The following is a 27934-nucleotide window of genomic DNA, read 5'->3' as shown; positions in this document are numbered from 1 at the left end:
GATGCTTGGGGGTGAGCAAGGGCAAGAGCCTGAATAATTTTATACCACACATTAAAAATAGATTTTAGGAAATACAGAAAAATAGTTGCCTTTGCCTTATCGGGAGGTGGGCAGACGTATCACAGAAAAACAAAAATGAAAACAAAACTGGATTCTCAACATGGTCTCCTGTTAGCAGGAGCTTTATAACTGTAAACAAAGGAATACCAAACAGATGGCCATTCTATTCTATTCTATTCTATTCTATTCTATTCCATTCTATTCTATTTCATTTCATTTTTGTTTTACACATCACTCTTTATTTTGATAGCATCACTGGAAGTTCCCACTAACAAAAGTAGTTGCCCATATTATATGTCAGGCACGGATTTAAGTCCCTTATACATAGTTTTCTCACCTAATCCTTGTAATGATCCTAAGAGGTTAGAATGATTAGTCCCCTGAAAACAGCGAGGGAACCAGAAAAGCTCAGGGGGTTAATGAGATGCACGATGGAGGGTGGGAAGGACATTGATGCGAGAATCCGAGAATCCATTTCTTCCCCAGGAGTCCACTCACAGTTCACGCCTTTCCTTCTGGCTCTAGAACTGTCTGGACACAGACAAACTGACGTGAATCGTTGCATTCATCCCCCTCAGCCTCGCTGAGGAGCCCCGGGGGCAGCAGGGGCTCTTTGTCCTCCAGCATGAATCTGGTTGGGTACGTGGGGAATCTACTCATCATCCCAGCCGTCCTCTTGGACCCTCCCCTCCACAGCCTCATGTACTTCTTCCTTGGCAACACGTCTCTTCTTGATATATTTTTTTTTACCCCCACCACCATCCCCAAGATGCTGGGGACCCCCCTGGATGGGCACACCAACAGATGCCCATTCTATGTACCAAGCTTCCTGCCATGGTGCTTCCTATGAACTTCCAAGGTCTGCATGGTCTGGAAAAGAGGATGTTAATGTTCCTTAGGGTTAGGTATGGGTAACTATCTGCCTCATGGAGTTGCTTTCGTGGCTATTCCCTCACCTCCTCCCCCTAGTGAAAGTGTCAACACCCTCCTCATCTCCCTCTTGTTGCCACCAAGCCTCACTCAGAAGTCTTCGATCATTAAACAACAATTTTTAAAAACACCACTGCTCCTTTTCTTTGGTAAGTGCCATTTGAATTAGTTTTATATCTTAAACAAGGTCGTCCACTCTTCACTTACATTAGAATAAACATGTGGGTGGGGGATAGAATGGAAACCTAATTTACATTTTGTATTGTATCATATTGCATTCTGCTTGCAAAAACTCATTCTTGAGTTCAGTGAGTGTTAGATAATTAGATAATTGATATTTTAAATGCATTATACACTCAGAATACTTGTTGAAACGTTCCATATGTGCTCAAACTGTTTTTACGAATATTTGAAAAATTGAGCCGAGCAGTGAGACAGAGGAGGGAAGGCAGCCAATAAAGGGATGCATTGTCAAGCCACAGACCTCTGTGGGTGACTTGAACCCATAGAGACACTATGAAGGATGTCAAAGACATACCAGAGAGTTATCTTACTCAAAGAGCAAGGGAGCTGGGGTATTGATACACTAACTTCTACGGATATTCAGGATATTAAGGTCTGCAACTGGGAAGTGTTAATTACCTATTATTTTTGATCTGCTGTCATGTTGTTAGAATAACCTTCAGCAGTTTTTGAAAAAGCCTGGGCAAACAAAGCTGATACTGACCATCTCGAAGTTGTCCCAGAGTGTGCAGTAGAGCCCAGATGATATCAACAGGAACTTGGCAGTGTCTGCTTCACACTTCAGTATGAGTGGGGGTTCTCACGCTCTCACATCTGTATACTGGTTTTCCTGCTTTGCTTTTGCTTCTTGGCTTCACGTTCTCCACTTTTTGGTTTATTTCCTCTATTTCTTAGAGAACATCCTCAATGAGCTGCCTAGGAAATGATTATCTAGAAAGCAAAACATGAGCTTCTGTATACTTGAAACTGTCTTTTAGAAATTTTCTTGAGTATAGTTTTCTCTGTAATTTTCTCATCTTTATTTTTTTCTTCTTCTTTATGGATATTCTACTGATCACATGTTGGACCTCGTTGTCAATCCTATAACTTTCTTGTATTTTTGTTTGTTTGTTTCCTATGCCATCATCTCTGTTTTGACCCTCCTGCATGTTCTTTGGGAATATTTCCTTGCTTTTGTATTTTAATTGTCTTATACATTTTACAAAATCTTCACAGCATTTTTTTATAAAAAGTGTTCTGTTCTTTATGGATATAGTGACTATTCACATACAGAATATTAATAATAGTTTCTTTGGAATTTCTAGTCTCTGGAAACATCTGTTGTTGATGATTCTAGGCTACATGTTTATTTGTTTTTGTTTTTATTTTTGTTTTAGGATTTTATTTATTTATTTGACAGAAAGAGAGAGACAACACAAGCAGAAGGAGTGGCAAGAAGAGGGAGAGGGAAAAGCCCAACACAGGGCTCCCGGGACGCTGGGATCATGACCTGAGCTGAAGACACATGTTTAACACACTGAGCCACCCAGGGGTCCTTTATACGTTCATTCTTAAGGACAAGACCCACAGAAGCTAATCTAAGTTATATGTATTTGGGGAGACTAATCAGTAAGCTATTTTTTCTTTTGGGGAGCTACAGAGGGGCTGCTAATTGTTTCCGGGTATCCATTTTCAGGATTTACCTCCTTTAAGTAATAGAACTGCACTCACCCCTTTAAATATCAGCAGGGCACATGTGGAGCAACTGCCTAATGGGTGCAACCTCCTACTCAATTTTCTTGAAAAGGAAGCTGCTTACCTTCACTTCCTCTTTCACACTGAAATGCTGACAGGGTGCTGGCCAGCCAGTTTCCACTGTGGTGATGAGGGCAACGCCCCGGGGGATGTTAGAGGGGCAAAGAGGGAAGGGACCCTATCCCTGGATGACCTCATTGAGCAGAGCAGATAACCAACCCGAATATGTCTCTACTTCAGAATTGTAGCATAAGAGAGATATAAACTTCTGCCTCTGTTTTAGCAATCTACTGATAGCCCTACACATTCAGAGGATTTCCCAAATAGCAGTGTTTGTCGGTGTCTTCTCTATTGCTGTTCAGTTTCTTCTGAAGAAGATTCTCCAGTTTCCTGCCTGCTTCTTTACTAACTCGAATGCTTACCATGCAAAATGAGACTACTGCCTCTCTTCTTCTCCCTAAACCCCTCGGCCTTTTCCTAATGCAACATTCACCCTGTCAGCATTGATAACCTTTACTTTCCTTCTTGAAATGATTTCTCCCATCCCTAGAAAGTTGGGGAGAGGGCAGTTGGTAGATCAGAGATTTCAGATGAAAATTTATGTATAAAAAAGAGAATAGGGGCGCCTGGGTGGCTCAGTGGGTTAAGCCTCTGCCTTCAGCTCAGGTCACGATCCCAGGGTCCTCGGATCAAGCCCCACATCAAGCTCTCTGCTCAGCAGGGAGCCTGCTTCCTCGTCTCTCTCTGCCTGCTTGTGATTTCTCTCTCTCTCTGTCAAATAAATAAATCAAATTTTTTAAAAAGAGAGAGAAAGAATATATATGAATGGTAACTATGGATTAAGCTTCCATTTTCTTTTCTTTTCTAAGATTTATTTACTTATTTTAGAGAGACAAGAGAGAGTGTGCATATGACAGGGAGGGGATACAGAGAGGGAGAAAGAATCTCAAGCAGATTCCATGCTGAGTTAGCAGCTTGACCCTGGGGCTGGATTTCAGGATGCTGAGATCCACGATATCAGACCCGATGAAATCAATAGTCAGATGCTTAATGACTGAGCCACCCAGGTGCCCTAAGCTGCTGTTTTCTAATGACGGATGCAAATGGTCAGAAAAGGAACACTGTTTTCCAAAAATCTCTGATTTACAAATAGTCCTGTAAAGAGCTCTTAATCCTGTACTTGCATCATTTTAACAGATCAGCAACTGATGCCAATATTTTTAGGCTTAAAAATAAGATTATCTTCCATTATGAATATTTACACTTAAATGATGCAAATTTATATAACTGAAAATTTTTCTTGCTTAAGAGTTTTCTTAAGGAGTTTTTTTTCCCTTTATGTTTAGCTCAGGAACCAGGAGAAACGCAATAATTAAAATTTAGAATATAGCAGTTTATAGTAGATATGCATCATTTAAACTTGCTAAAATACAAATAAAAATTAAGACCAAGAGAGGTAGAAGTTAATTTTCTAAAATTTAATTTATATAGTAATTTATTTTTTATTTTCCGTCAAACTAAAATGGATCAAATATTTACTTTGGTAAAACCAAATCTTAGTTCTACAGAAGCTTTTTTTCTGTTATGAAAATAGACTGTGGAATACATAGAGAAATAAATAAATACTGTCTCTTTTAAACTAGTAGTTCCCAAATTGGCTAGTTTTACATTTATACCTATGATACATTTTGAGTTAATTTTTGCACATGGTAAAGGGTGAGAGTTGTCAGTTTTTCTTTCTTTCTTTTCTTTTTGTTGAAAAGACTGTCTTTTTTCCACTTAATTACCTTGGCACCTCTGTCTAAAATGAACTGTATGTGTGTTAGTGTATTTCTGGACTTTATTTTTTCCATGGATCCGTAAGTCCATTCCTATGCCAATACCACAATGTGTTGATCATGTAGTTTCATAACAAGTCAGGAAATCAGGAAGTATGAGTCTTAATTTTATTCTGCAAAGTTTGTTTTGGCTATTTTAGGGCCTTGGCTTATTCATATTCCTCTTAGGAATAGTTCATCAGTTTCTACAAAACATCTGCCGGGATTTGGATTGGAATGCTTTGAATCTCTAGGTCAATTTGAGGAGAACAGATATCTTAATAATATTGAGTCTTTCAATTCAATTCATGAACACAATACATCACTCCATTTAATCAGGCTTTCTCTGCTTTCTTCCATGAATGCTTTGGAGTTTCCAGCTACCAGGTACCATATAGAGTTGTGTCATTTTAAAAACTTTTCATTTTGAAATAATTATGGATTCACAGAAAATCACAAGGTCCAATGTGCCATTGACGTAGTTTCTCCTGATGGTTATATCTTAGAGAACTAGAATGATATTGATAATAGCCGGACATTGACATTAGCTCAATGTGTGTGGAAACTCTACACTATTTACATATTCTTTTTATTCTTTCATCATAAGGATTTTCCTTGAACCACCCCTCTATATTTATATTCACACTCTTCTCCTGGCCCACCATTCCCATGAGGATAACCACTAATTTCTTCTCCATTACTATCATTTTGTCACTTTGACAAAGTTTTACAGAATGGAAATTATACAGTATGTGATCTTTTGAAAACGGTTTTTGTCACCTAGCAAATTGCTTTTGAGATAGTAGTACTTTCTACATTTTGATTTCCAAGTTTTTATTGCTATTGCTAGTATATAGAAATACAACTGAGGTTTTTTTTGTTTGTTTGTTTTTGTTTGTTTGTTTTAATTTTTAATTTTTTATAAACATATATTTTTATCCCCAGGGGTACAGGTCTGTGAATCGCCAGGTTTACACACTTCACAGCACTCACCAAAGAACATACCCTCCCCAATCTCCATAACCCCACCCTCCTTCTCCCAACCACCCTCCCCCCAGCAACCCTCAGTTTGTTTTGTGAGATTAAGAGTCACTTATGGTTTGTCTCCCTCCCAATCCCATCTTGTTTCATTTATTCTTCTCCTACCCACTTAAGCCCCCATGTTGCATCACCACTTCCTCATATCAGGGAGATCATATGATAGTTGTCTTTCTCCTATTGACTTATTTCGCTAAGCATGATACACTCTAGTTCCATCTACGTTGTCGCAAATGGCAAGATTTCATTTCTTTTGATGGCTGCATAGTATTCCATTGTGTATATATACCACATCTTCTTGATCCATTCATCTGTTGATGGACATCTAGGTTCTTTCCATAGTTTGGCTATTGTGGACATTGCTGCTATAAACATTCGGGTGCATGTGCCCCTTCGGATCACTACATTTGTATCTTTAGGGTAAATACCCAGTAGTGCAATTGCTGGGTCATAGGGCAGTTCTATTTTCAACATTTTGAGGAACCTCCATGCTGTTTTCCAGAGTGGTTGCACCAGCTTGCATTCCCACTAACAGTGTAGGAGGGTTCCCCTTTCTCCACATCCTCACCAGCATCTGTCATTTCCTGACTTGTTGATTTTAGCACAACTGAGTTTTATATATTGGCCATCTGTTGTGACCTTATGAAATTCTTTCATAGGTACGAGAAGGTTTTCTATACATTCTATGGCATTTACCAAATAAACAATCATGTCTGAAAATAAACACAATTTTGTTTCTGCCTTTCCAAACTGAGTGCCCTTTATTTATCTGTCTTACCTTACTGCACTAGCTAGGACCTCCAATACATTGCTGAATACGAATGATGAGGGTAGATATCCTTGCTTTGATTCCTAATCTTCCGGGAAAATCATGCAGTGTTTCAGTATTAATATCATTTGTAGATCTTTTTACATGGGTTTTCTTACATTGATAGTTCTTATTTCAAAGGTCAGAGAACTAATGTAAAGGTCCTACAAACTGCCACAAACTGTGTACACTTGAGAGCCACAGAAATGACTGCTTTGTGGGTCCATGAACTCAATGAATCATGGTGAGATAAACATGAACTAGGGATCATTTTATTGCCTGGCTCCTGTAGCTCCTATTTTAACTGGGGTCGTGGTGGTTCATTTTGTTCCCAGGCATCACAGACAGCTCAGATCCAACACGTCTCTAGAGGTCCTAGTGCACATTCACTAAAGCAAATCACCGAAGTTTCCTTTGGTAAAGGATTGAAGAAATGTTACTGTATATACTTGCTATCATGTTACATGGTCCTTCTGCAAAGGAATCTGTCTTTATGTTTGAGAATGGGTGAGAAAATTGCCAAGTTAAAAAAAAGCATAATTGGGCAAAAGATCATGACTTTCATTGGAGCAGCTTATCTCAGTCTTTGGATCACTCGTTCTTGAACTTTTTTGATTACGTATCATGCAATGCCTATGTTGGCCAATCCTTACCCTCAGGAACACCATATTCTATTAACCTCTTCAGAGATTTATATAGGTCAGGAAGTTCTCTCCCCTGGCTGCCTTCCAACCTTGCAACCGTATATGCTTCACCATTAAAGAGGCACTCATTTTGAGGGTTTGTACCTGCACAACCCTGAGAATGAGCATCTTCCTTGATTTTGCATCCCAGGCATATTCTTACATAACTCAGTCATGGCCCTCCACTACTTTTTACCCAGTCCACTTCTGGAGGTAGAGTGCTGTTACTTAGCCTTGCTATCCTGGGGTTCTCTAATCCCCACCCTATTAGACAGTCACATATGATAATATCTACTGCCAAAAATGCAACCTACAGTTAGCTAGCCAGAATAGAGTTTCTCTATAATCTTGGTCCTTGTTGCTGGGACGTTCCTTATTGTCCTGGTAAATGGTCATCCTCAGGGTTCTCATGAAGAAAATAGCAGGTAGGTCTTCTGGTTTTAATAAAATAAATAATTCTTTTATTTTTATTTGAGAGAGAGAGAGAGCACGAGCAGAGGAGAGAGCCAAGGGAGAAGTAGACTGCCCACAGAGCAGGGAGCCCAGTGCAGGGCTGGATCCCAGAACCTTGGGATTATGACTTGAGCCAAAAGCAGACACTTAACCAACTGAGCTACCTAGGTGCCCCTAAAATAGATCATTCTAACATGTCTAGCTCTCTGAGTCTTTAATCATTTCCTATTTAGTCTGCCTTAGCAGTTCTGGCATCTTTATACCATTTTGGACCATCATATTCCCCGAGCTTCCAAAAGCATCCCAGAAGCACACGAGAGCTGATTCCCAGGGCACTTGAGTTGTTATCTTGTGTCATGAACAGTGTCCCAAGCCTGACAAACTCTCCCTTGTCCAGCTTTATGGTCCCCTCCAAGGCATACTCTCCCAGCAGCTCCTACATGCTAAGTCTTGCAGATCCTGCATGTGATTCCTCTCCTCTCTTAGTAGGTCCAGCATGTCCTTAGCCAGTTCATACTGAGGTTTGATTTCAGCTCTTGGCCTGAAGGTGAGATGGGGCAGATCTTGAGGAAAGCAGTTATGACCTTAGAAGATACCCAGTGTATCTGATCCCTCTGCTGGTCTTCAAGCAGCAGGGGCACTATCTTATAACAAGGGAAACTGGGCCAGTTCTATAAGCGCTTTGGGTTTAGGTAAATCTGGAGTTTGAAGTTCTGTAGTGCATCTACCTGCATATCCTAACGCCAAGTCTAAGGGTGTCCCTCCCTCCATTAGGGTCCTGACTTTAAGTAGAGACTTGCCAAGGCTAAGAATTTATTTTTTTCTGAAGTTTTACTATTGTTTTATGATTAAATCCTGACCCTGGTCCTTAGCTAGCTGACATAAGAGTTTCTTTAAATATTAATGGGGGCAGAGAGGAGCTCCTGGACTTCACAGTTGGATTTGAATTGTGATTGAGTGCCTTGAACTTTTATTTTCAGTTAAGAGGTTGCTGAGCTTGCATCAATAGTCCTCAGCCACCCAATTTCACAGTCCTATTTCCACGCAACTCTCAAATGTTAGAGGTATTTCACTGGCCAATGTGTTTTTCTCCATCTACGCTTCATGACAGCTTACCAGGTGAAAATGTTCATAGTTGCAATGCTACAGTAAGCCACGGCTACTGATACTTCACCCCTCCCCAGTGAGGGAGTCTTGATTGTCAGTTGGCTAGTGGGTGATCCAATTCTAGAATCTCGTTCTTAGAGTTTGCTTCCTAGATCCACTTGTGGTATAAACTGTCTTCAGTCAATGTCTCTAGAAGGGATTCAGACGCATATGAACTTTTGATAGTGTGATTTCGGGGGTGGGGCGGGGAAGGAACTATAAGGGAATGAAACAACAAGAGGGAAAAGAACTGAGCAAAAACCGACTCTCAGGTTAAGTGTAACCTTCATCGGATCCACAGTGGGCTCTAGGGCATCAACTGTATCACAGAGTTGTCCAGATTTGAATCAAGGAATCAGGGCTTTGGTATCCCAAGCTCAGCCAGGCATTGGTTGCTCCTGAGGGAGCAGGGTATAACTTTCTATATCAGGAGTCAGGCGGTTCCTATCATCACAGTACATGCTTTGGAGGTCGTGGGTCTAAGCCATTAGTTGCAGCTCCATCAGCATCTGGAGGGTGGGTGTACCATTGGGTAAAAGCCAAGAATGTTGATATACTCCCATATGGCTGAATCAGTGTCCTGACAGGAAATCATTACTGGCCCCCAAAAATACAAATAATTTTGGTTTAAAGAAAAAGCTTGGATTTTAATTATCAGTCTTGGGTTAACATTTGGCTTACCCACTAATTATCTGCGGAGTTTGGGGGACAATTTACTTAATTTATCTGAACCTGTTTCCTCATCTATGCAACAAGGTAGGCAAGAGCCATGTCACAGGAGTTTTTCAGAACTCATTATAATAATTTTTGTAAAGTTCTGTTACAGACCTTAAAGATTAAAGGCAGGTTAACAAAACATATGATTAATCATTTAAATTACACGAATCTCTTTATTGTAGTTCCTCTTTTTATTTTTATTTTTTATTTATTTTTTTCAAAGATTTTATTTATTTGACAGAGATCACAAGTAGACAGAGAGGCAGGCAGGACGGGGTGGAGGGAAGGAAGCAGGCTCCCTGCTGAGCAGAGAGCCAGATGCAGGGCTCCATCCCAGGACCCTGAGATCATGACCCGAGCTGAAGGCGGAGGCTTAACCCACTGAGCCATCCAGGTGTCCCTGTGGTTCCTCTTTTTAAAGGAAGAAACTATTCAGTGAATTTACTTGCTTTCTTTTGTTGAATTTTAATTGTGCTTACCTTAATATTCCAAAGAATTTTGTTCAGCTATATTTGGTAACTCTTATTTCTGAGAGAGAAGCATTTTGGCTATTATTGGTATGTAGCAATCATTCCAGTTCAGCTGAGTAGTGAAGATCACTTGAGGACAATTTTCAGAATTTGCTCCTTTGCTTAGACAACCATCTTTGTCTCTTCAAGGAACAGATATTCCCAGTTGGTGGGCAAGATATAGAATTCAGGTTGATAGTTTCATCCATCCCACTTAACTCTTTAAGTTGAAGTTCCCAAAGTTTAAGTTCCTAAATTTAAGAAGTAATCTGGATGAATAACCAGGCAATCCCATGGTTATGGGACACTTAGTCTAGAGGTTACCAGTCTAAGATGAATAACAAATGTGCCTTCCATCCAGCTGTGTTTACTGCTTAGAAGCAAAATGCTAAGTTCTCCAGGGTCCAGAATCATTCAGCTATTCTGAGAGTCATAATAAATCTTCCTTTCTCCTTAATTAATCATCTTCAACCACTTAACTTTCAATGCGTCCTTTTTCTGTATTGCAAACTCAGGCTAGAATAGCTTCTACACTAAAATAGTCAGTTTTACGGAGTGAATCATTTGATGTTTTATGTACATTAAAAACCCCAGGAATTAGGGAAAAGACGTTTCCCCTGAGGTAGTATAATAATTGTAATTGTAATTATAATTGTAATTGTGTGGACTGCATTCTTGAGATTTTCCACACCTAGAGACTAATACTACTCTGTTCTGCCTAGCCTATGTGCTATCTAGAAAGAAATTTAATTTTCAAGCTTAAAAAATAATCCATTCTTCTATGGGCAAGTTACACCTACTTCTCATCACAGAAACCACTTCTCAAACAGGCACCCTTTGGCAGACATTCTATTTTCTCTCATGCTATGGGTTCAAATTCCTGCAGAACCCACCACACACACTGAGCGTCATGGGCTGCACTCCCCTGTGCTTTTTTGCTCTTGTTTACTCAGAGGAATCATGGATATATCCAGAAAGGAACTCACCACGTGCCCCATCTGAACAGCAAGGGAGTTTTAGGATAACAACAATAACTACACACAGAATCCCAGAGGGCTCTCCTAACAACCTCCAGACTCTTCTCTCCAAGAATGGGGCCTTATCAGCTGACCCTTGTTAGAGCTGTGCTCAGCACCTGGTTCTTGTCACTCCCCCTGTCCCTCCCCTTTAGTGACACACAACTGAGACTTTGCCAAGGCTGGTTACCCTGGCTCAGGCACCATTTCAATTGTTACTGAGAATTCTTTTCTTCAGATTAATTCAAGGGTCTGAGAACACTGAGCCCCAGTATGGCACCTCTGAGACCCATGGCCTCCAAGTTGCAGAGCAGTTTCCCAGCACTGTACGTCTTTGGAGTCTTGACCCTACTGCTGTGCCCTTCTGGCTTGTGTGGTGAGTACAGTAGTTATAGGGAAAGGAGGGTAGTTTCTCTAAGATATGCAGGACAAATACCCAATTAAGAATTAACTGAATATAATCAAATAGTGGTAATTCATAATCTTTTTGAGAGAGTATAGTGAACTATGTATTAATAAAAATGAAGAATTTTAGAATAAAAAGGAAATAGTTTTAATTCAGGTAGAAGCTATTATTATATATAGAATAAAAATGTGTTGATATGCAAAATTCCTCATGAGGCGGCTTTAGCAAAAAATAATCATGAATTTTCAAATTAGTTTCTTCTATTTCAATGCTCCAAGATGCATAGAACAAATTTACTTTCCAAATAGGTTATTAATTATACCATCCATAACCTTAGTTATTTATTGATTAGGAATAATTTCCATCTGAAAAGCAAAACTATTTTCTGTTGTCAGATGGAGCTAGAGAGGATAATACTAAGTCAAGTTAAGTCGGTCAGAGAGAGACAAGTGTCATATGATTTCACTCATATGTGGAATTTAAGAAGCAAAACAATGAAAGAAAGAAAAAAAGAGTCAAACCAAGAAAGAGATTCTTCACTATAGAGAACAAACTGATGGTTACAGGAGGGTAGGTGGGCAGCGAGACGGGTGAAGTAGGTGATGGGGATTAAGGAGTGGCCTTCTGGTGATGAGACCAGGTTTTGTATGGACATATTGAATCACTGTGTTGTACACCTGAAACTACTATTGCAATGTATGTTAACTATACTGGGATTAAAAACTAATGAGAAATAAAAATTCTAAAATACATTTTCTGTTATCAAATACTGAGTAAATTCTCTGAGGTAAAATTATAGAGTACTTTATGAATTGTAAACCATTATATAAATGTAAGACATTGTTATTGAAATAGAGGGAAATTTTTGTCAGAATGAGAAACAAAAGTATCTGAGAGAAGTTACCAGAACCACCTGAAGGCCTGCCGCTGTGGAAATTTATTTGTTGTTCTGTTATTTAAATGGAAATGTCCTTTGACCAAAGTTATATTGTGTTCTTTTCTTAGCTGACATTATTTTTTATCTGAGAGAATTAATTTTCATACCTAAAAATATTTATTAACATATTCTCTGAAACAGCTATCATGGCATAAAAGTTGAGGATTTGAGATAGTTTAGAGGGAAAAACCCCAACCCTAAAATAATAACTGACTGCTCCTAGGTGAGCTGGCCTGTTGATTTAAAAACGTGGAAGCCATGCTTTCTTCAACACTGAGAGTGGTCAGGGGAAAGCATGGGTTAATTAAGGAAGCAATGTTTAGAAAAAGATTTTTCTCATCAGATGCATGAATGTTAATTTATTATTGAGTGGTAGGATAAAGGACTTCATGCTCAGGAGACTTTTCTCAACTTCATCTCTGAGTTCCCCTCTCACACAATCTGGGGTGATAGAGGAAGACCTAATCAAATTTGTCATGTCTTTCAATTATTTCTTTATGATCCTATTTCCCTTCTCCTTTTTCCTTCTCTTCCTTCATCTCTTCCCATTGTCCATGGCCCCAACCCTCTGAAATGATACTTAATGTCTGTGTGCTCTGATCTGAAGGTCCTTTCCCTCACCATAAGGGCTTCTGATGCCAGACTTTTCTCATGGCCCCAGTATTGCTCGGCCTCACCTATCTTACCAACCACTCAACTTCCACCCATCCTTTGAGATCTGTTTTCATCTTACTTCTGGAGACCTTCCCTCCATCCTTCCAACACCTTCTCCTATAGAACTAATTTCCTGACCTAATCTGGCACTAGAGTGGACTGATACAGAGTTGTAGTACAACTATGTATGTGGCTGATGTGGGAAACCAAGGCAGAAGAAAAATCATTAAGTTTCCTTACTATCTACAGCCCACTGACAAGTCCTTAAGATAGGCAGAGTGAGACTTCTCTAGGGACTCAGCTGCCTTGATGTTGACACTTTGCCATGGGGAAAAGGTAATCCTAGACTGACACCCCCCCCCACGCCCCGATCCTGTAAGCCTACTTTAACATATAAAAATTCTTTTGGACACTTCCTTAATCTCCAAACCTCCCAAGATACATGTTAGCACTCATCCCCTAAGCATATGGGCCACCGATATACATATGAAGAGTCTCATAACTAAGGTTTTATTAGACAGTAATAAATGACATTTCCCAACAATAGCCACCCCCCTCAAGGTCCTGGAAACCCTGCTTCCATATTCCTTAGAGTCTTATATTATTCCTAACCCCTTCCAACTTAGAAGTATAAAATTAGTCACTCCTCATGACCCCAATGCAGCTCTTTCTGCCCATTGGTTCTGTCCCCATGCTTTCATGAAACCACTTTTTTGCACCAAATACACCACAAAAACTCTTCCTTGGCCATTGACTTCAAACCCTAACGTCTCTCCTACACTAGGGCTACATCTTATCTTTTTAAGTACCTTGCAATTATGCCTCCTTGATATTGCCTGAGAAGCATAGTATAGAACTCTGCATGTGTGTTTGGTCATAAAAATTAAGAGCCTTTTTTTTTTTTTTTTTGGTATTTCTGTGGAGGGGCCTAATCTGCAGTTTAAGAAATGCTATATGGAAGCTGTTGACTCATGCACAGGTGAATTCCTTTTCCTTGATACTAAAGCAGAACTTATTTGGGGATTATTGTTCTTATGCCTTCTGGATCCTTCAGAGTTAAAGCTTTGGGAGAAGCAGAGATAAGGGAAATAGTGCTTGACCTGAGCTGATTCTTTGCATCAAGAGTGTTTCAAGCTTGCTTTCTCTCTTGTGTTTTGTTGTTGTTGGTTGTTGCTGTTTTTTGATGGGTCCTTCCTCATCACTGAGAAACTAATTGCAATTCCCTGGTCTGCTAGATCCTAGGATCCATCTCTGATTCTGGATGATCTCTTTCTCTTTCCTATCTCCTAAAGACCTAGGGACTCCTAGGGATTTATTTTCACTGAAGCTTTCTTCCAGCCTCAGGAGGTCCTTTTGCACAGGTCTGAAGAGAAACCACCAGGCCTGTCTTTTTCATGCATCCCGTTTCCAATCCACTGGAAGTACTCACTCATCCTTTGTTCCACATAATGTCAGGAGTACGGGCCAATCTCAAAGCAGCAGAACTATGTCCTTCACCCTCAGCAACAGAGCCACTAGACAGCCCCTGTTTGCATTTTGGATTTCCCAGGCAGGAGCTCGATACTAGGCCACTGTGTCTAATATCCCTGCAAAGTTAAAAGGGATATATTGGCCTTTCTCAGTGAGCTCCTTAGAGCCCCTCTGTCAGTCTGAAGGAGAAATGCATCCACATATTTGCCTCACCTGGGACTAATTTGAATTTAAAAGTTAGATTCCTAACCTTTTAGTGCCTTTGATTTGGGCGAAAGAGATGGGAGTTTTCTAAGGGATTCTGAGCTGCCTACTTCATCAATTCTGGGACGTTACTTGACTGTGCAAGAATACTGTTCTTCAACCAAAACTTCCATTTTATGGCCTTCAGATATCTATTGATGCCTCTATAAAGTAAGCATCCAATGATCACTACAGACTGCAAAAAATAGCAGGATTCCAGAAAGTACCAGTTGATTTTGATACACACCTGAGCTTAATCCCTGAGGTTGATTCATGTTACTGACACCTCCTAGCTGTGACCTTATGTGCAACATCTGACCCCTCTAAGGTTAAGTTTCCTTTTCTCTAGCATGGGAGTGATAATCGTACTGCCTCGAAGAGTTATTGTGAGGATTAATTGATTTAACATATCTAAAACATAAATTATGTTATCTAAAACATAACATAATCTAAAACGATTAACAAACACAGTGCCTAGCAAGTAGCTAAGTTCTCAGTAAACCATTCCTATTGATTTTGTTAAGGAATTGAAATATACCTCTGCAGTGTAATTTAATTACTTCATTCAACAAAATAAGAAGAGTCCCTCACTCTGAATTGTTAATTAAATTAGACCCTAGCTCATTGTCCCCACCCTTCTCTTTTACCATTCAAGATTGCAGAATATTTCCGAGCATTGCCCATGGATCCCATAAAGACGTGAGTTCATTTTTCTCCTATACTACTGTCGTGAAATATGAATGTGATGAAGGATATGTTCTGGTTGGAGAGTCTAAAATCACCTGCAGGAACTCCCACTGGTCGCTTCCAGCCCCTCAATGTAAAGGTAATTTCAACCTCACTGATGACCTTGATTGGAAATGTAGAGCCTCTGTGATGGTTCTGACTCTAGTCTCTTTCCAGCCAGGAGAAACACTTAAAAAAATTTTGTTGTACTATTTATTCATTTCGTGTAGTTAACGCATGCATATGGTATACTATTTTCAAAGTTTGAACCATTACCTAGCTTCTCAGTCTTGAAAGTAACCGTTGTTACCAGCGTGTATGTTTTCAGAGGTAATCTAGAGGACCACTTTTTGCTTTTTTTTTTTAATAAAAGTTTTAATTCAAATGTAACATACTGCAAAACAGTGTACAAATCTTAAGGGTGAAGGTCAACAATTATCAAAATGTGAACCTCCCCTTGAAGCATCTCATGTCTTCCCTCAGTTACTCCCGACTCTCCTCCCCAAAGAAGGTCATTCTACCAACACCATGTGTAGGAGCGCTGAAAATACTGGCTCCATCTTTGGCCCTCCATCTTATTCATGTACGCTTGATGACCTCTTTTGTGGTTATGTGCTCCAGACCCACAGGAGAGTAACATACGTACCTCAGAAACACCCACCAAGGCAGGTCGGTGTAGGGGAAGGTTCGCTTTGGCCTCGCATGAATCTGAGATAAAATAGTCCTCCCCCTTTCTGAGGTAGAGATGGCACCACAAGATCTAAATAAAGGTCAGCTGTCAATTAGGTGCACGTGAGCCCCTAGATAGCCCTGCAGTGTCCTGAAATACAGTGTCCCCTCGCTCTAAAAAATCTGTGGACTGAAATCCAGACTTTTTGGAGAAGAGCTGTACAGGGCCTGGGTCCTTGTCGGCCTGACGCTCCCCCTTCCCCCCATCAGTAAGTTACTCTGAAGAAAACTCTGTAAACTGCATGGTGTGGCCCTGCTTTTGTTTTTTGGTCTCAAAATGCCTTTTCAGTTTTGGGGCGGGGGGGTACCTTATTGTCCCTCTTCTACCTTCCAACACCATGGATAAGTTTTGCCAACTTTTTAACTTTGTATCAAGGAAGTCATGCTTGCTCTCTGTGCCTGGCTTCTTTCTTCATCTATGTCCTTGCACATTTTGATAGTTCATTCATTTTCATGGTTTTATAATATTCTTCTGGATAAATAGACCACATTTTATGTATTTCATAAGAGTTCACGTTTTTCGCGTTTCAGGCTATTATGAATAATGCTCTTATGAACACTTGTGTGTAGGTCTCTTGCTACTCATGTGCGAGCATTTGTGTTAGGAATAAGCTCAGGAGTAGAACTGTACTGCAGACTGTACACATCGTCATCTTTCGTAGATGATGCCAAATTTTGTTCAAAAGTGGTCATAACAGGGGCGCCTGAGTGGCTCAGTGGGTTAAAGCCTCTGCCTTTGGCTCATGTCATGATCCTAGAGTCCTGGGATCGAACCCCGCATCGGGCTCTCTGCTCAGCAGGGAGCCTGCTTCCTCCTCTCTCTGCCTGCCTCTCTGCCTACTTGTGATCTCTGAGTGTAAATAAATAAATAAAATCTTTAAAAAAAAAAGTGGTCATAACAACAAATTCTGTTTTTACAAGTAGAATATGAGTGTTCTAGTTTTATTTATTTTTTAAGATTTTACTTATTTATTTCACAGAGAGAGATCACAAGTCAGGCAGAGAGAGAGGGGGAAGCAGGATCCCCACTGAGCTGAGAGCCCAATGTGGGGCTCAGTTCCAGGACCCTGAGATCATGACCTGAGCTGAAGGCAGAGGCTTTAATCCACTGAACCATCCAGGCAACCCGAGTGTTTTAGTTTTGACAAACATAAGTTCTAAATTCCAATTTATTTCAAATTACTAATATTGTCCTTGATGTTGGAAACTGTTTTGTCTTGTATCGCCCTCGGCCCGCAAGGACGACAAGAACCCTGGTTCGGATGCATCTTCTCTCTCTTTATTTCCGCAAGTCTACCCACTTATATACGCTTACATGACCAATCAGCGAGCAGGGTACAGGAGGGAGCGAATCAGGCTGCACACCTAAACGAACAACTTCGCTAGCAACCAATGCTGTTTACTTCCTCTTTGGGCGTTCCGCTTAGTCTCACGAGGCAATCCTAACCTGGCAACTAGCCAGGCGCCATCTTTTAATGGCGGAGGCCGCCCTGGCCAGGGGCCTGCCTCCGACATCTCCCCCTTTTTTCTTTTATGGCAGGGATCGTGCCTGTCTTAGGTTGTCAGTGGCGGGGAATATCCTTACCCGTCATCAGACGGCAGATATCAATGATCTGCGTCCTGTCTTAGGTTGGTATATTTCCCCCACCAATCTTACCCGTCGTTGACTACCGATCCAGCATACTTAGCCACACCTGGGGGGATGTTCCAGCCTCGATGGCTAACAAGGCCTGCACCATGGCTTGCTGTTGCCTATGTTGCTGTCGCCTCCAAATACTAGCAGAATCAGGCCCACTACGAGGATTATCATCAGACCAATTATGCTAGCCCATTGTTTCGTAAAGGTTAACACATCTTGCAATGTTTTGATTATCTCTGGGAGGGTTGCAAGCTCACCTCTGTTGTTAATTATCCTTGTTATTCCCAGTACCTGGTGCTGGTTATTTATCCTTGTTATTCCTAGTACCAGGTGCTAGTTATTTATCCTTATTATTCCTAGTACCAGGTGCTAAGTATAGTTTTGGAATTCTGCGGACTAATTCCCCCGCAAGTATTGGGAGAGCTGTCGGGAGACATTCTGTAAGTCACTCATATTAGTATAGGCTATGGGAGTTACACAAATTGCCAGGAAGGGTACTATACATCCCAGTCCCAATAGGGCCCCCCATATGTCCACTTTTTCTTGAACCAAATCCGCTCTCTGGTTGACTATCAGGATTCCTGCTTGCAGATGTGCATTGATCTGAGTCTGTGTTTGAAGGGCCCCCGCCGTTCCTTCTGCAAGGGTGTTCACAGCTTCCGCAGTGGGTATAGTTGCAGCAAGCGAGACTGCTGCTGCCGTGGCAGCTGCTGTAGATATAGCCAATGCTGTCACAACCGCAGCTGTGATATCAAAATCTCTCTTCTTTCTGGATAGCACCACCGGTAACTTGTTCTCTGGAATGGAAACTAGGATAGGAACATGGGTAGGGATACGCATAATCACAGCCAGCTTGAAGGCCCAAACATTCCAGCACTGGGAAAGGTAGCAATTCTTAGTGCAATTCCCCATTATGAACACACAGACAACAGACGCAGACATTAAAGACTCACCGCTAAATTCCGACTCTAAGGCCGCCCCGCTTCTTATTGCGGACTCGCTAAATCCCGGCTCTAAGGCCGCCCCGCTTCTTATTGCGGACTTGTACAAGTTAAACCCCGGCTCAAGGCCGCCCCGCTTCTTATTGCGGACTTGTACAAGTTTAAATCCCGGCTCAAGGCCGCCCCGCTTCTTATTGCGGACTTGTACAAGTTTAAATCCCGGCTCAAGGCCGCCCCGCTTCTTATTGCGGACTTGTACAAGTTTAAATCCCGGCTCAAGGCCGCCCCGCTTCTTATTGCGGACTTGTACAAGTTTAAATCCCGGCTCAAGGCCGCCCCGCTTCTTATTGCGGACTTGTACAAGTTTAAATCCCGGCTCAAGGCCGCCCCGCTTCTTATTGCGGACTTGTACAAGTTTAAATCCCGGCTCAAGGCCGCCCCGCTTCTTATTGCGGACTTGTACAAGTTTAAATCCCACCACCTTTGTCGTGGTTTTACCCTGCTTACCTGCGGAATTCTCCCTTGCAAGGTTTTTCTATTTTTACTCCCCGCTTTACCGCGGAATTCCCACTTTTGAACGTGGCCTTTACTCCCCGCTTTACTGCGGAATTCCCACTTTTGAAGGTGGCTAATGTCCCTGCTTACCTGCGGACCTTTACTCCCCACTTTCCTGCGGATTACCTTACAAGATTCCTTTATTTATTTCCCGGGTGCCGGCGCCATTTACCGCCGTCGGCCCGCATGGACGACAAGAACCCTGGTTCGGATGCATCTTCTCTCTCTTTATTTCCGCAAGTCTACCCACTTATATACGCTTACATGACCAATCAGCGAGCAGGGTACAGGAGGGAGCGAATCAGGCTGCACACCTAAACGAACAACTTCGCTAGCAACCAATGCTGTTTACTTCCTCTTTGGGCGTTCCGCTTAGTCTCACGAGGCAATCCTAACCTGGCAACTAGCCAGGCGCCATCTTTTAATGGCGGAGGCCGCCCTGGCCAGGGGCCTGCCTCCGACAGTCTTGTTTCAGAAATATTTGCCTACTGCAAGGCAGTATTCTATACAACAACAAACATGTTCTCCTATGTTTCTTATAGAGCTTTATTGTTTTACCTTTTACAATGATATCGCCAACCCACTTGAAATTCCTTTGTATGTATGGTAGAAAGTAGGGGTCAATGTTTGGTTTTCCCCAGTGGACAATTAACTAATTGTGTACCACTTACTAAATGGGCTGTAGTCCCACTGCTTCTTTTGGCACAATTGGATGGCCCATGTATGTATGGTTCTGTTTCTACACAAAGATAGCAATCTTTGAAACTGTCAGCGAGAGTTTAGCAACATTTTAGTAAACACCTGCTTCATTTTAAATGACTGCAGTTATGGATAAATTCCAAACCTCCTTGAGGTGTCTGACATCTCCATTAGAGCCACATGCATACCATTCATCTTCTCATGATGAAGTTGCCCTAATAAAAGATTTCTGGTTGACCACCAAGATTAGGTGTGCCTTTTTATAATCATAGTTGCTATCAACTCAAGAGGTTAATTTCCCACCATTAACTCCATTTAACACAGGAAGACGTTAAGGGTATGTGAATAAAAATTATATACTTAGGATCATAGAAAGAGTGAGGTTTTGAAATATAGCAGTTTTAAAAACTTGGATTCTAGGACTACAATCCTTAGGTTAATATTAAAATCATGTCACCTAAAAGTTATGCATCCTAAGACAAGTCACATAAACCATCTGTACCTCATATTTCTCTCTAGCCAAATGGAGATAATTATAGCGTTTTATGGAGTGCTGGGGTGGCTCAGTTGTTTAAGCATTCAACTCTTAGTTTCAGCTAGGTCATGATCTCAGGGTCATCAGATCAAGCCTTGTCTCAGAGTCCATGATCAGTGCAGAGTCTGCTTGAAATTCTCTCTCCCTCCCCCCTGACCTTTCCCCTGCTGGTGCTCTTTCTCTAAAATAAATAAATAGATAGATAAATAAATAAATAAAATCTCTGGAAAAATAATAGTGTTTTCTCTTGAGAATAGTATGAAAAATAACATTACTGTTATTAATGTTATCGTTATGATCATACAATCAATGGAGGTAGAGAACAGCTCTCAGCATGCAGATATAATCTATTATCAGTGTTTCTCATCCCCTCAGGATTCTTCACTTTTGTAAGATTTTATTCTGAGAATCACAGCATGATCAAAACTGCGTTTCTATTACAGCTCTGTGTCAGAAACCAGAGATCAAAAATGGAGATCTGTCTGTGGATAAGGACCAGTATGTTGAGCCTGAGAGTGTTACTGTCCAATGTGATGATGGTTATGGTGTGATTGGCTCTCAAAAAATCACCTGCTCAGAGAACGGCATCTGGTTCCCAGCGGTGCCCAAGTGTAAGTGGGTAAGTGCCACACATTTCATGATGTCCCGTCATGTTCTAGAAATTGTAGCCGGTATCAGAGCCCTGTCAGTGAACATTGATGAAATCAGACTTGTATCAGGACCCATGCACGAGTTGTTTAAATCACGTTGGAAATTGGCCTCAAAGCACTTGGTGAGCTCTTTTATTATTTTGTTAAGATTTTATTTATTTATTTGACAGAGAGATCACAAACAGGCAGAGAGGCAGGCAGAGAGAGGAGGAAGCAGGCTCCCTGCTGAGCAGAGAGCCCGATGCGGGGCTCGATCCCAGGACCCCGAGATCATGACCTGAGCTGAAGGCAGAGGCTTTAAACCCACTGAGCCACCCAAGCTCCCCACACTTAGTGAGCTCTTTAAAGCGAGTTCTAATTCTCTCATTTTATACTAAGATGAACCAAGCCTCTAGAGAGGAGGGCTCCCTAGATCTAGGTGACCTGGCCCCTGGCCCTGTGTTTTCTACCATATGCACTATGCTTTTGCACAGCCGTCAGAACTGTTCCTTCGCATAAGAACCCCCTGGGTGTCTTCTGCAGCCTTCCTCCTTCCCTGTTTCCATGCGATCCGCTGCACATGAGCAGTGCTGGTGTTGCACTGGGCCCGCTGCTGACACAGAGTATCTTTGGGTTCCCTCCACCAGTCCTGAGGATGGGCAGGATCCTCTAATTTTCCTGTCATGGCTGAGGCATCCTGAAGACACCCTATACTTTCACAGCTGGAGAGGTCTCTACCTCTATCCTTTTCTGTCTTGTAGGAATTCCAGATGGGCTGTGAGCAAGTGTTAGCTGGCAGTAAATTCTTCCAGTGTCTCCCTTACCCAGACGATGTGAAAAAGGCCCTGGAGATCTATAAGTTGTCTCTGGAGATTGGACAACTGAGCAAGAGTGAAAAGAACACCATTTCGAAACCAGCACATCTACCCTCCCCACCTCCGCAAAAATAGAGAATTCGGTACATTTCTCTCATTAACAACTCTACTAATCCTTTCTTGAGTACTGTTTACTGGAAAAAAAAAAATACCCGTGTTAGGAGAATCTGTTGATACCCTTAGTGCCACCGATACTGTGGAGCTGTTGATTTGTACCTTTGCTCTGCCTGTGCTTCTGCTGCCCTGGCCTTGGTGCAATGACAGAAATAAATAATGACAAAAATCCAGTGTCTTAGGAAGCCTGCTTCCCTTCCTCTCTCTCTGCCTGCCTCTCTGCCTACTTGTGATCTCTGTCTGTCAAATAAATAAATGAAATCTTTAAAAACAAAAATCCAGTGTCTTTGTCTTCACTTTGATGCCTGTATAATGAAAAACTAGGGCCTTATACCAGTCACGTCCTAATGTTTCTTTAATTAACTTCTTTTTCTATTTTACTGTATCACAAGGTGAATGTAGTTCTCGCAAATGTATACTTGTGCCTTGTTTAAGGTGTCTTTACCCCACATCTTCACGTCCTACCTGTCTTTCACTGCCATGGCCAAATATCACATCTTCCTCCAAGTCTCTTGCTTGCTTGCTTTTTTTTTTTTTTTTTTCTTTTTTAAATGTTTTATTTATTTATTTGACAGAAAGAAAGAGACAGTGAGAGAAAGAACACAAGCAGGAGGAGTAGGAGAGGGAGAAGCAGGCCTCCCATCGAGCAGAGAGCCTGATGTGGGGCTTGATCCCAGGACCCTGAAATCAAGACCTGAGCCAGAGGCAGACGCTTAACTGACTGAGCCACCGAGGCACCCCTCCTGCTTTCTTTCTCTATTTGATCACCAGTATTTCTCTGGAACAACTTCTTGCTTCCTTACATTTGGTTTTGCTCGATATCCCTTCCACCCAATATTAACTACATCAAAAGTCTTTGAAAGCCTAATCTTTGTGTCACCCAACCCTTAAGTATGGCCAAGGCTTCTAATTCTTTTCTTCATATTTCAATTAAAATGACTTTAGTGTCTCTCTTAGACCAGATTCTCCAGAAGCAGACCCTGGGGAAAGGATTCATGTGCAAGTAACTTATTAAAGAAGTGTTCTGGGGCGCCTGGGTGTCTCAGTGGGTTAAGCCTCTGCCTTCAGCTCAGGTCATGATCTCAGGGTCCTGGGATCAAGCCCCACATCGGGCTCCCCGCTCAGTGGAGAGCCTGCTTTCCCCCCTCTCTCTGCCTGCCTCTCTGCCTACTTGTGATCCCTCTCTCTGTCAAATAAATAAATATTAAAACAACAACAACAACAACAAAATAATAAAAAGAAGTGTTCTAAAGAGAAACAGGAAAAGGAGTGTGGTGAAAGGGCAGGACAGGGAAGGAGCCCAGGACTGTGATGGGGCCAAGTCCTATAGGAAGTGGCTTAGCCTTGTCCCCAAAGGGAACTTTGGACTCTGAATTTGCTTACATTTTGTCCCAATTCCAGGTAAAGGAACTGGGTGAAAAGCTACCCAGGGGGAGGGACACACAAGTTCCTAGGGCATCCAGCTCTCTCTGGGGGGGCCAAACTGTCTAGCAGCCTGAGAAGACTAGACCAACAGAAGGGAAGGTAGGATTATGAGAAACCAGAACCATGGAAACCGGCCGAGGAACACACAAAAATGGTAGAAGGGACTGAGGGGCTGGGTGGGGCTCCTCAGGGCGTATCCCTCATGCGTCCCTCTTATAGCTCTGGATAGTCTTGGAAAACTTGTCTTTCTGACAGTCACCTCTTCTTCTAAACCTTCACCTCCTCTGAAGTCTCATTTCTGTTCATGCTGACTTACACTGGCCTCTGCTTCTCCACTACATCTTGATCTATAATAAAGAAAATGGCCACTTCTCTTTGATTTCTTTAAAACAGTCATCATATGAGAAAGCTTCACAGCTGACTTATACTAAAGCTTTGGAGTTAACAGAGGGGTGATATGACTGGGTACACACGACAGGAATTCCACAGTGAATGTTCCAGAACTGTGATCTTAAAAGACCATTGCCTTGGGGTGCCTGGTTGACTCAGTGGGTTAAAGCCTCTGCCTTCAGCTCAGGTCATGATCCCAGGGTCCTGGGATTGAGCACCACATGGGGCTCTCTGCTCAGCAGGAAGCCTGCCTCTCCCCCAATCCCTCTGCCCACTTGTGATCTCTCTTTCTGTCAAATAAATAAAAATAAAAATCTTAAAAAAAAAAAAAAAGGAAAAACAAAAAAAGACCATTGCTTTTCCCTGGCACCAGGAATATCTTCTGGCTGACTTTCTTTGCATGACCTTGTCAGTCTCCAGGCTTTTCTGGTCTATCGTTTTCCCTTCTCAAATCTTTCCTTGTCAGACTTCATCTGCTGTTGCTCCTGCTGCCCCAAAAACTCATTTCCCCTCACTTTATTAGAGAAGGCATTTTAACTCCTCATCTTTCCCTCGTCTCAGGAATTTTATATCCAAAAATTCACGAATGTACTCAAAAAGCCAAACACCATCCATTACAGATCTAGACACCAAGCCGTAGAGAAGATTCAGGAGACTCTCTGCAACATGAGTCTTTCCATATTTCCTGCTCTGCAGTTTCCGGAGGGCGGTGGGGAGACGCGTTTGTACTGATGTGAATTATGCCACAATTTTTTATTTGTTAATTCCAGTTAATTACACATAATTATAATTATAGAAGTGATATATATGTATATATGAACAAGAATTCAAGCCTTACAAAGGTATATATAAAAAAAGAAAATGAAATTCTTCTCTCCTTCTGCCTAAGTCCTATTGTTTTGAGTTTTTCTACTGGCTAGCTTAATCATTCTGAAGAGGAAGCACACACTACATCATTTGACTTCTTCTCTCTAAAGAATGTATTTTGATTTCCTGCTACACAATGACCAATCTCGCTCTTTTTCCCCACCTCTCTCTCCATCGGTCAGTCTCATGTAATTTTATTTTCTCTTATTGATGACTTATGTTTATGGCTTTATTTTTTTATCTTTATGGCTTTAAATAACTTACTTAAATCTCTACTATTTATGCAACTCTAATTTTTAGTAATTTGATACTTCCCTAAAGTAATACAAGCAAATAATTTAAAAGAGTCAAATCATCCAAAAAGACTTATAATGAAAACTCCAATAGTTTCACACACTCAATCCATCCCTTGGCCTTATGCCTCCAAAATAACCACTTTCAACTCTCTAAGGTCTTTCTTGGGATATTTATCTACAGATTTCCAAATGGTATTTTCACCCTTCTTATGTTTATTTATTATTTTTCAACATTATGTATCAACTTACTATCCAGAAAAAAATAGTTTGCGGTTCCATCTTTCCTCAGTGTCGTTTCCCACTCTTGATTAAATTAACCTTCAGTGTCTACCTCATTATGACTGAGCAAATCCCAATCATTGCTAACAGTGATTACTAACACAGGAAGCCAAGCAACGACTTCTGAATCTATTTCCAAATAAGCGAAGGCTTTAATTTTTATGGCTTGAATATTTTATCTTGCTTTTGGCTTAGTTTCCTGTTCTTGTTGCTGACGCTTGCTACATGCCCCAGTAGATCTGGCAATATATTTCTGAATATGCTGAGACATGTCAGATACGATTTCAGTTCCACTCCTCCCTGTGCCGCTTCCCTCCTGGAAAGGAATTTCCAGGCCCTCTAGTTAGTGGTTCTGAAATGAATTGTTGTTTACTTTTAAAATCTGAAGTCTTCCCTTGGCTGCGCTTTTCATGAGTTTGGCTCCAAGTCTTCATGTATTTTATCTTATTTCTTCATCTTTTTTAGTGCTAAGAAAAGGTGCCTGGGAAGTAACATCTTTACATGTGTTAAAATATCTTTTTTTTTTTTTAATTTTTTTTCTACCCTCACAATTAATTGATAGATTACTTTTATGTAGAAGTCAGGGTTCTTTCAGAATTCTGAAGGTGTTTCTCCACGGTCCCTCGCCTTCCGGTGCTGTTATGCAACAGTGCATGACACTTCAATCCTTAATGCAGTGTTATTGACGCTCTTCCCACCCCCTCACTGGTTTTAGTGCCTTCTCTTTCTCTCTGTGGTTTTACTGTAGGGTGCTTTTTATGCATTCACATAGGTGCCTTCTGGGATTTTTTTGATCTGGAAACACATGTGCTTCAGAATTTAGAAATTTTTTCCATTATTTTTTGGTTTCATTTTGTCTTGCCTTCTTTGTTTTCTTCCTTCCACCTCCTGCCCCTGGAACTCGTGTCAGTAAAATACTATTTTCACCTTTCCTACTTTACCTCCAGTATCTTTTTCTTTGTGTTCTACTTTCTGGGAGATTTTCTTGACTTGGTATCTTAAGACCTTTATTGATGTTGAAAATCTATTATTTCATTTTAATTTCCAATAGGCTGTAGTTGTCTCTACATGTTACTTTTATTTTTTTTTTTAAAGATTTTATTTACTTATCAGAGAGAGAGAGGGAGAGAGAGCAAGCACAGGCAGACAGAATGGCAGGCAGAGGCAGAGGGAGAAGCAGGCTCCCCGCTGAGCAAGAAGCCCGATGTGGGACTCGATCCCAGGACGCTGGGATCATGACCTGAGCCGAAGGCAGCTGCTTAACCAACTGAGCCACCCAGGCGTCCCTCTACATGTTACTTTTAAATGGTATCCTGTTCTTTCCTTACGGATACAAGACCATTTTTTCTGTCTCTGAAAGTATTACATATAGGGTAGAGTTTTTTTATATTCTCTGCTTTCTGCCCCCAAGAAGGAATGAGACCCTAACATATTGGCTAGTGTTTCTGTATGGACGAGCAAGGTTTTTCTAATGGTGAATTTCTTTGTAGCAAGATAGGCAATAAGTTTTAACTATTTGTATGCTTGTTTTATTTTTAAATGAGACACGTCTTTTCTTTGGGGATGCTTAGTGTCTCCTGAAATTTCTGTGATCCCCTCTGGATTGATCTATTATCAAACTCTCTCTTTTCTCTTGAGTTTCTTTCTTTCTTTCTTTTTCTAAGATTTTATTTATCTGAGAGAGAGAGAGCGTGAGCAGAGGGGAGGCGTAGAGGGAGAGCGAGAAGGAGACCCCCTGCTGAGCAGGGAGCCCAATGTGGGACTTGATCCTAGGACCCTGGGATCATGACCTGAGGTGAAGGCAGACTCTTAATCGACAGAGTCTCCCAGGTGCCCTTGAGTTTCCACTACTTATGTGTATCATGTAAAATAAATAAATGAGTGCTTCTAAGTTTGTATCCAATTGGATACAACTTCTATCTACATACTATTATTTTTATACTGCTCATTTATAACTCATTGATTTTTTTAAACATCTTTGACCACTACCTACTGAAGACAGAACTAACTTTTGCCATATACACTTACTATTTCATTGTGGGCTTTGTTCACAGTAAGTGTCCAATAATCATTTCATACAAGGATGTTTGAAGTTCCATGATCTAAGACCTAGTACAAAAGATTAGTTCTAAAAATTTTCTGCTGAATGTAATTCCTTCTATGGGACCAAAAACAAGTGGTCTGTTTCTTTACTGGGTTTAATAGGGAAATCCAGAGCCATGAAAAGGCCAAGAATAGTTAAGATAAACAAAACAAACAAAACAAAGCTGGAAGACTAATACTGGTAGATTTCAAGACTGGTTATAAAACTAGATTAAGACAGTGTGGTGTTGGTACAAATAGAATCAAGTGAATTATGCAGTTGAATAAAAAAAATCAAAAAGTAAATATATCAAAGCAAATATAAATTATATATATATTATTTAATATAATATTAAATTGTGACAAACTTGACCCTTCAGTGTGCTTAGAAAGGACTCTTTTCAACACATATTTTCTAGGTCAGTTGGAAAGCTATATGGAAAAATTGTATCTTTTTTTTTTTTTTTTTTTTTTTTTTTGAGAAGGAGCACGCTTTATTGGAGACAGA

The 27934-nt window shown here is 41.0% G+C and overlaps 1 protein-coding gene across 1 annotated transcript; it reads left to right on the top strand.

Moving 5' to 3' along the window:
• The first annotated feature begins 1086 nt into the window (after positions 1-1086).
• On the top strand, positions 1087-27934 carry LOC309849579 (apolipoprotein R-like). Its single transcript, XM_082702260.1, has 6 exons — positions 1087-1139; positions 11174-11311; positions 15301-15471; positions 20913-21088; positions 21860-22056; positions 27912-27934. Exons 2-5 carry the CDS (start codon positions 11209-11211, stop codon positions 22046-22048), a joined length of 639 nt encoding a protein of 212 aa, XP_082558386.1. The 5' UTR covers positions 1087-1139; positions 11174-11208; the 3' UTR covers positions 22049-22056; positions 27912-27934.

Source organism: Mustela nivalis (genome assembly GCF_964662115.1).
Source record: "Mustela nivalis genome assembly, chromosome: 16".
Lineage (NCBI taxonomy): Eukaryota > Metazoa > Chordata > Mammalia > Carnivora > Mustelidae > Mustela > Mustela nivalis.
This window is presented reverse-complemented; position numbering and strand designations above follow the sequence as displayed.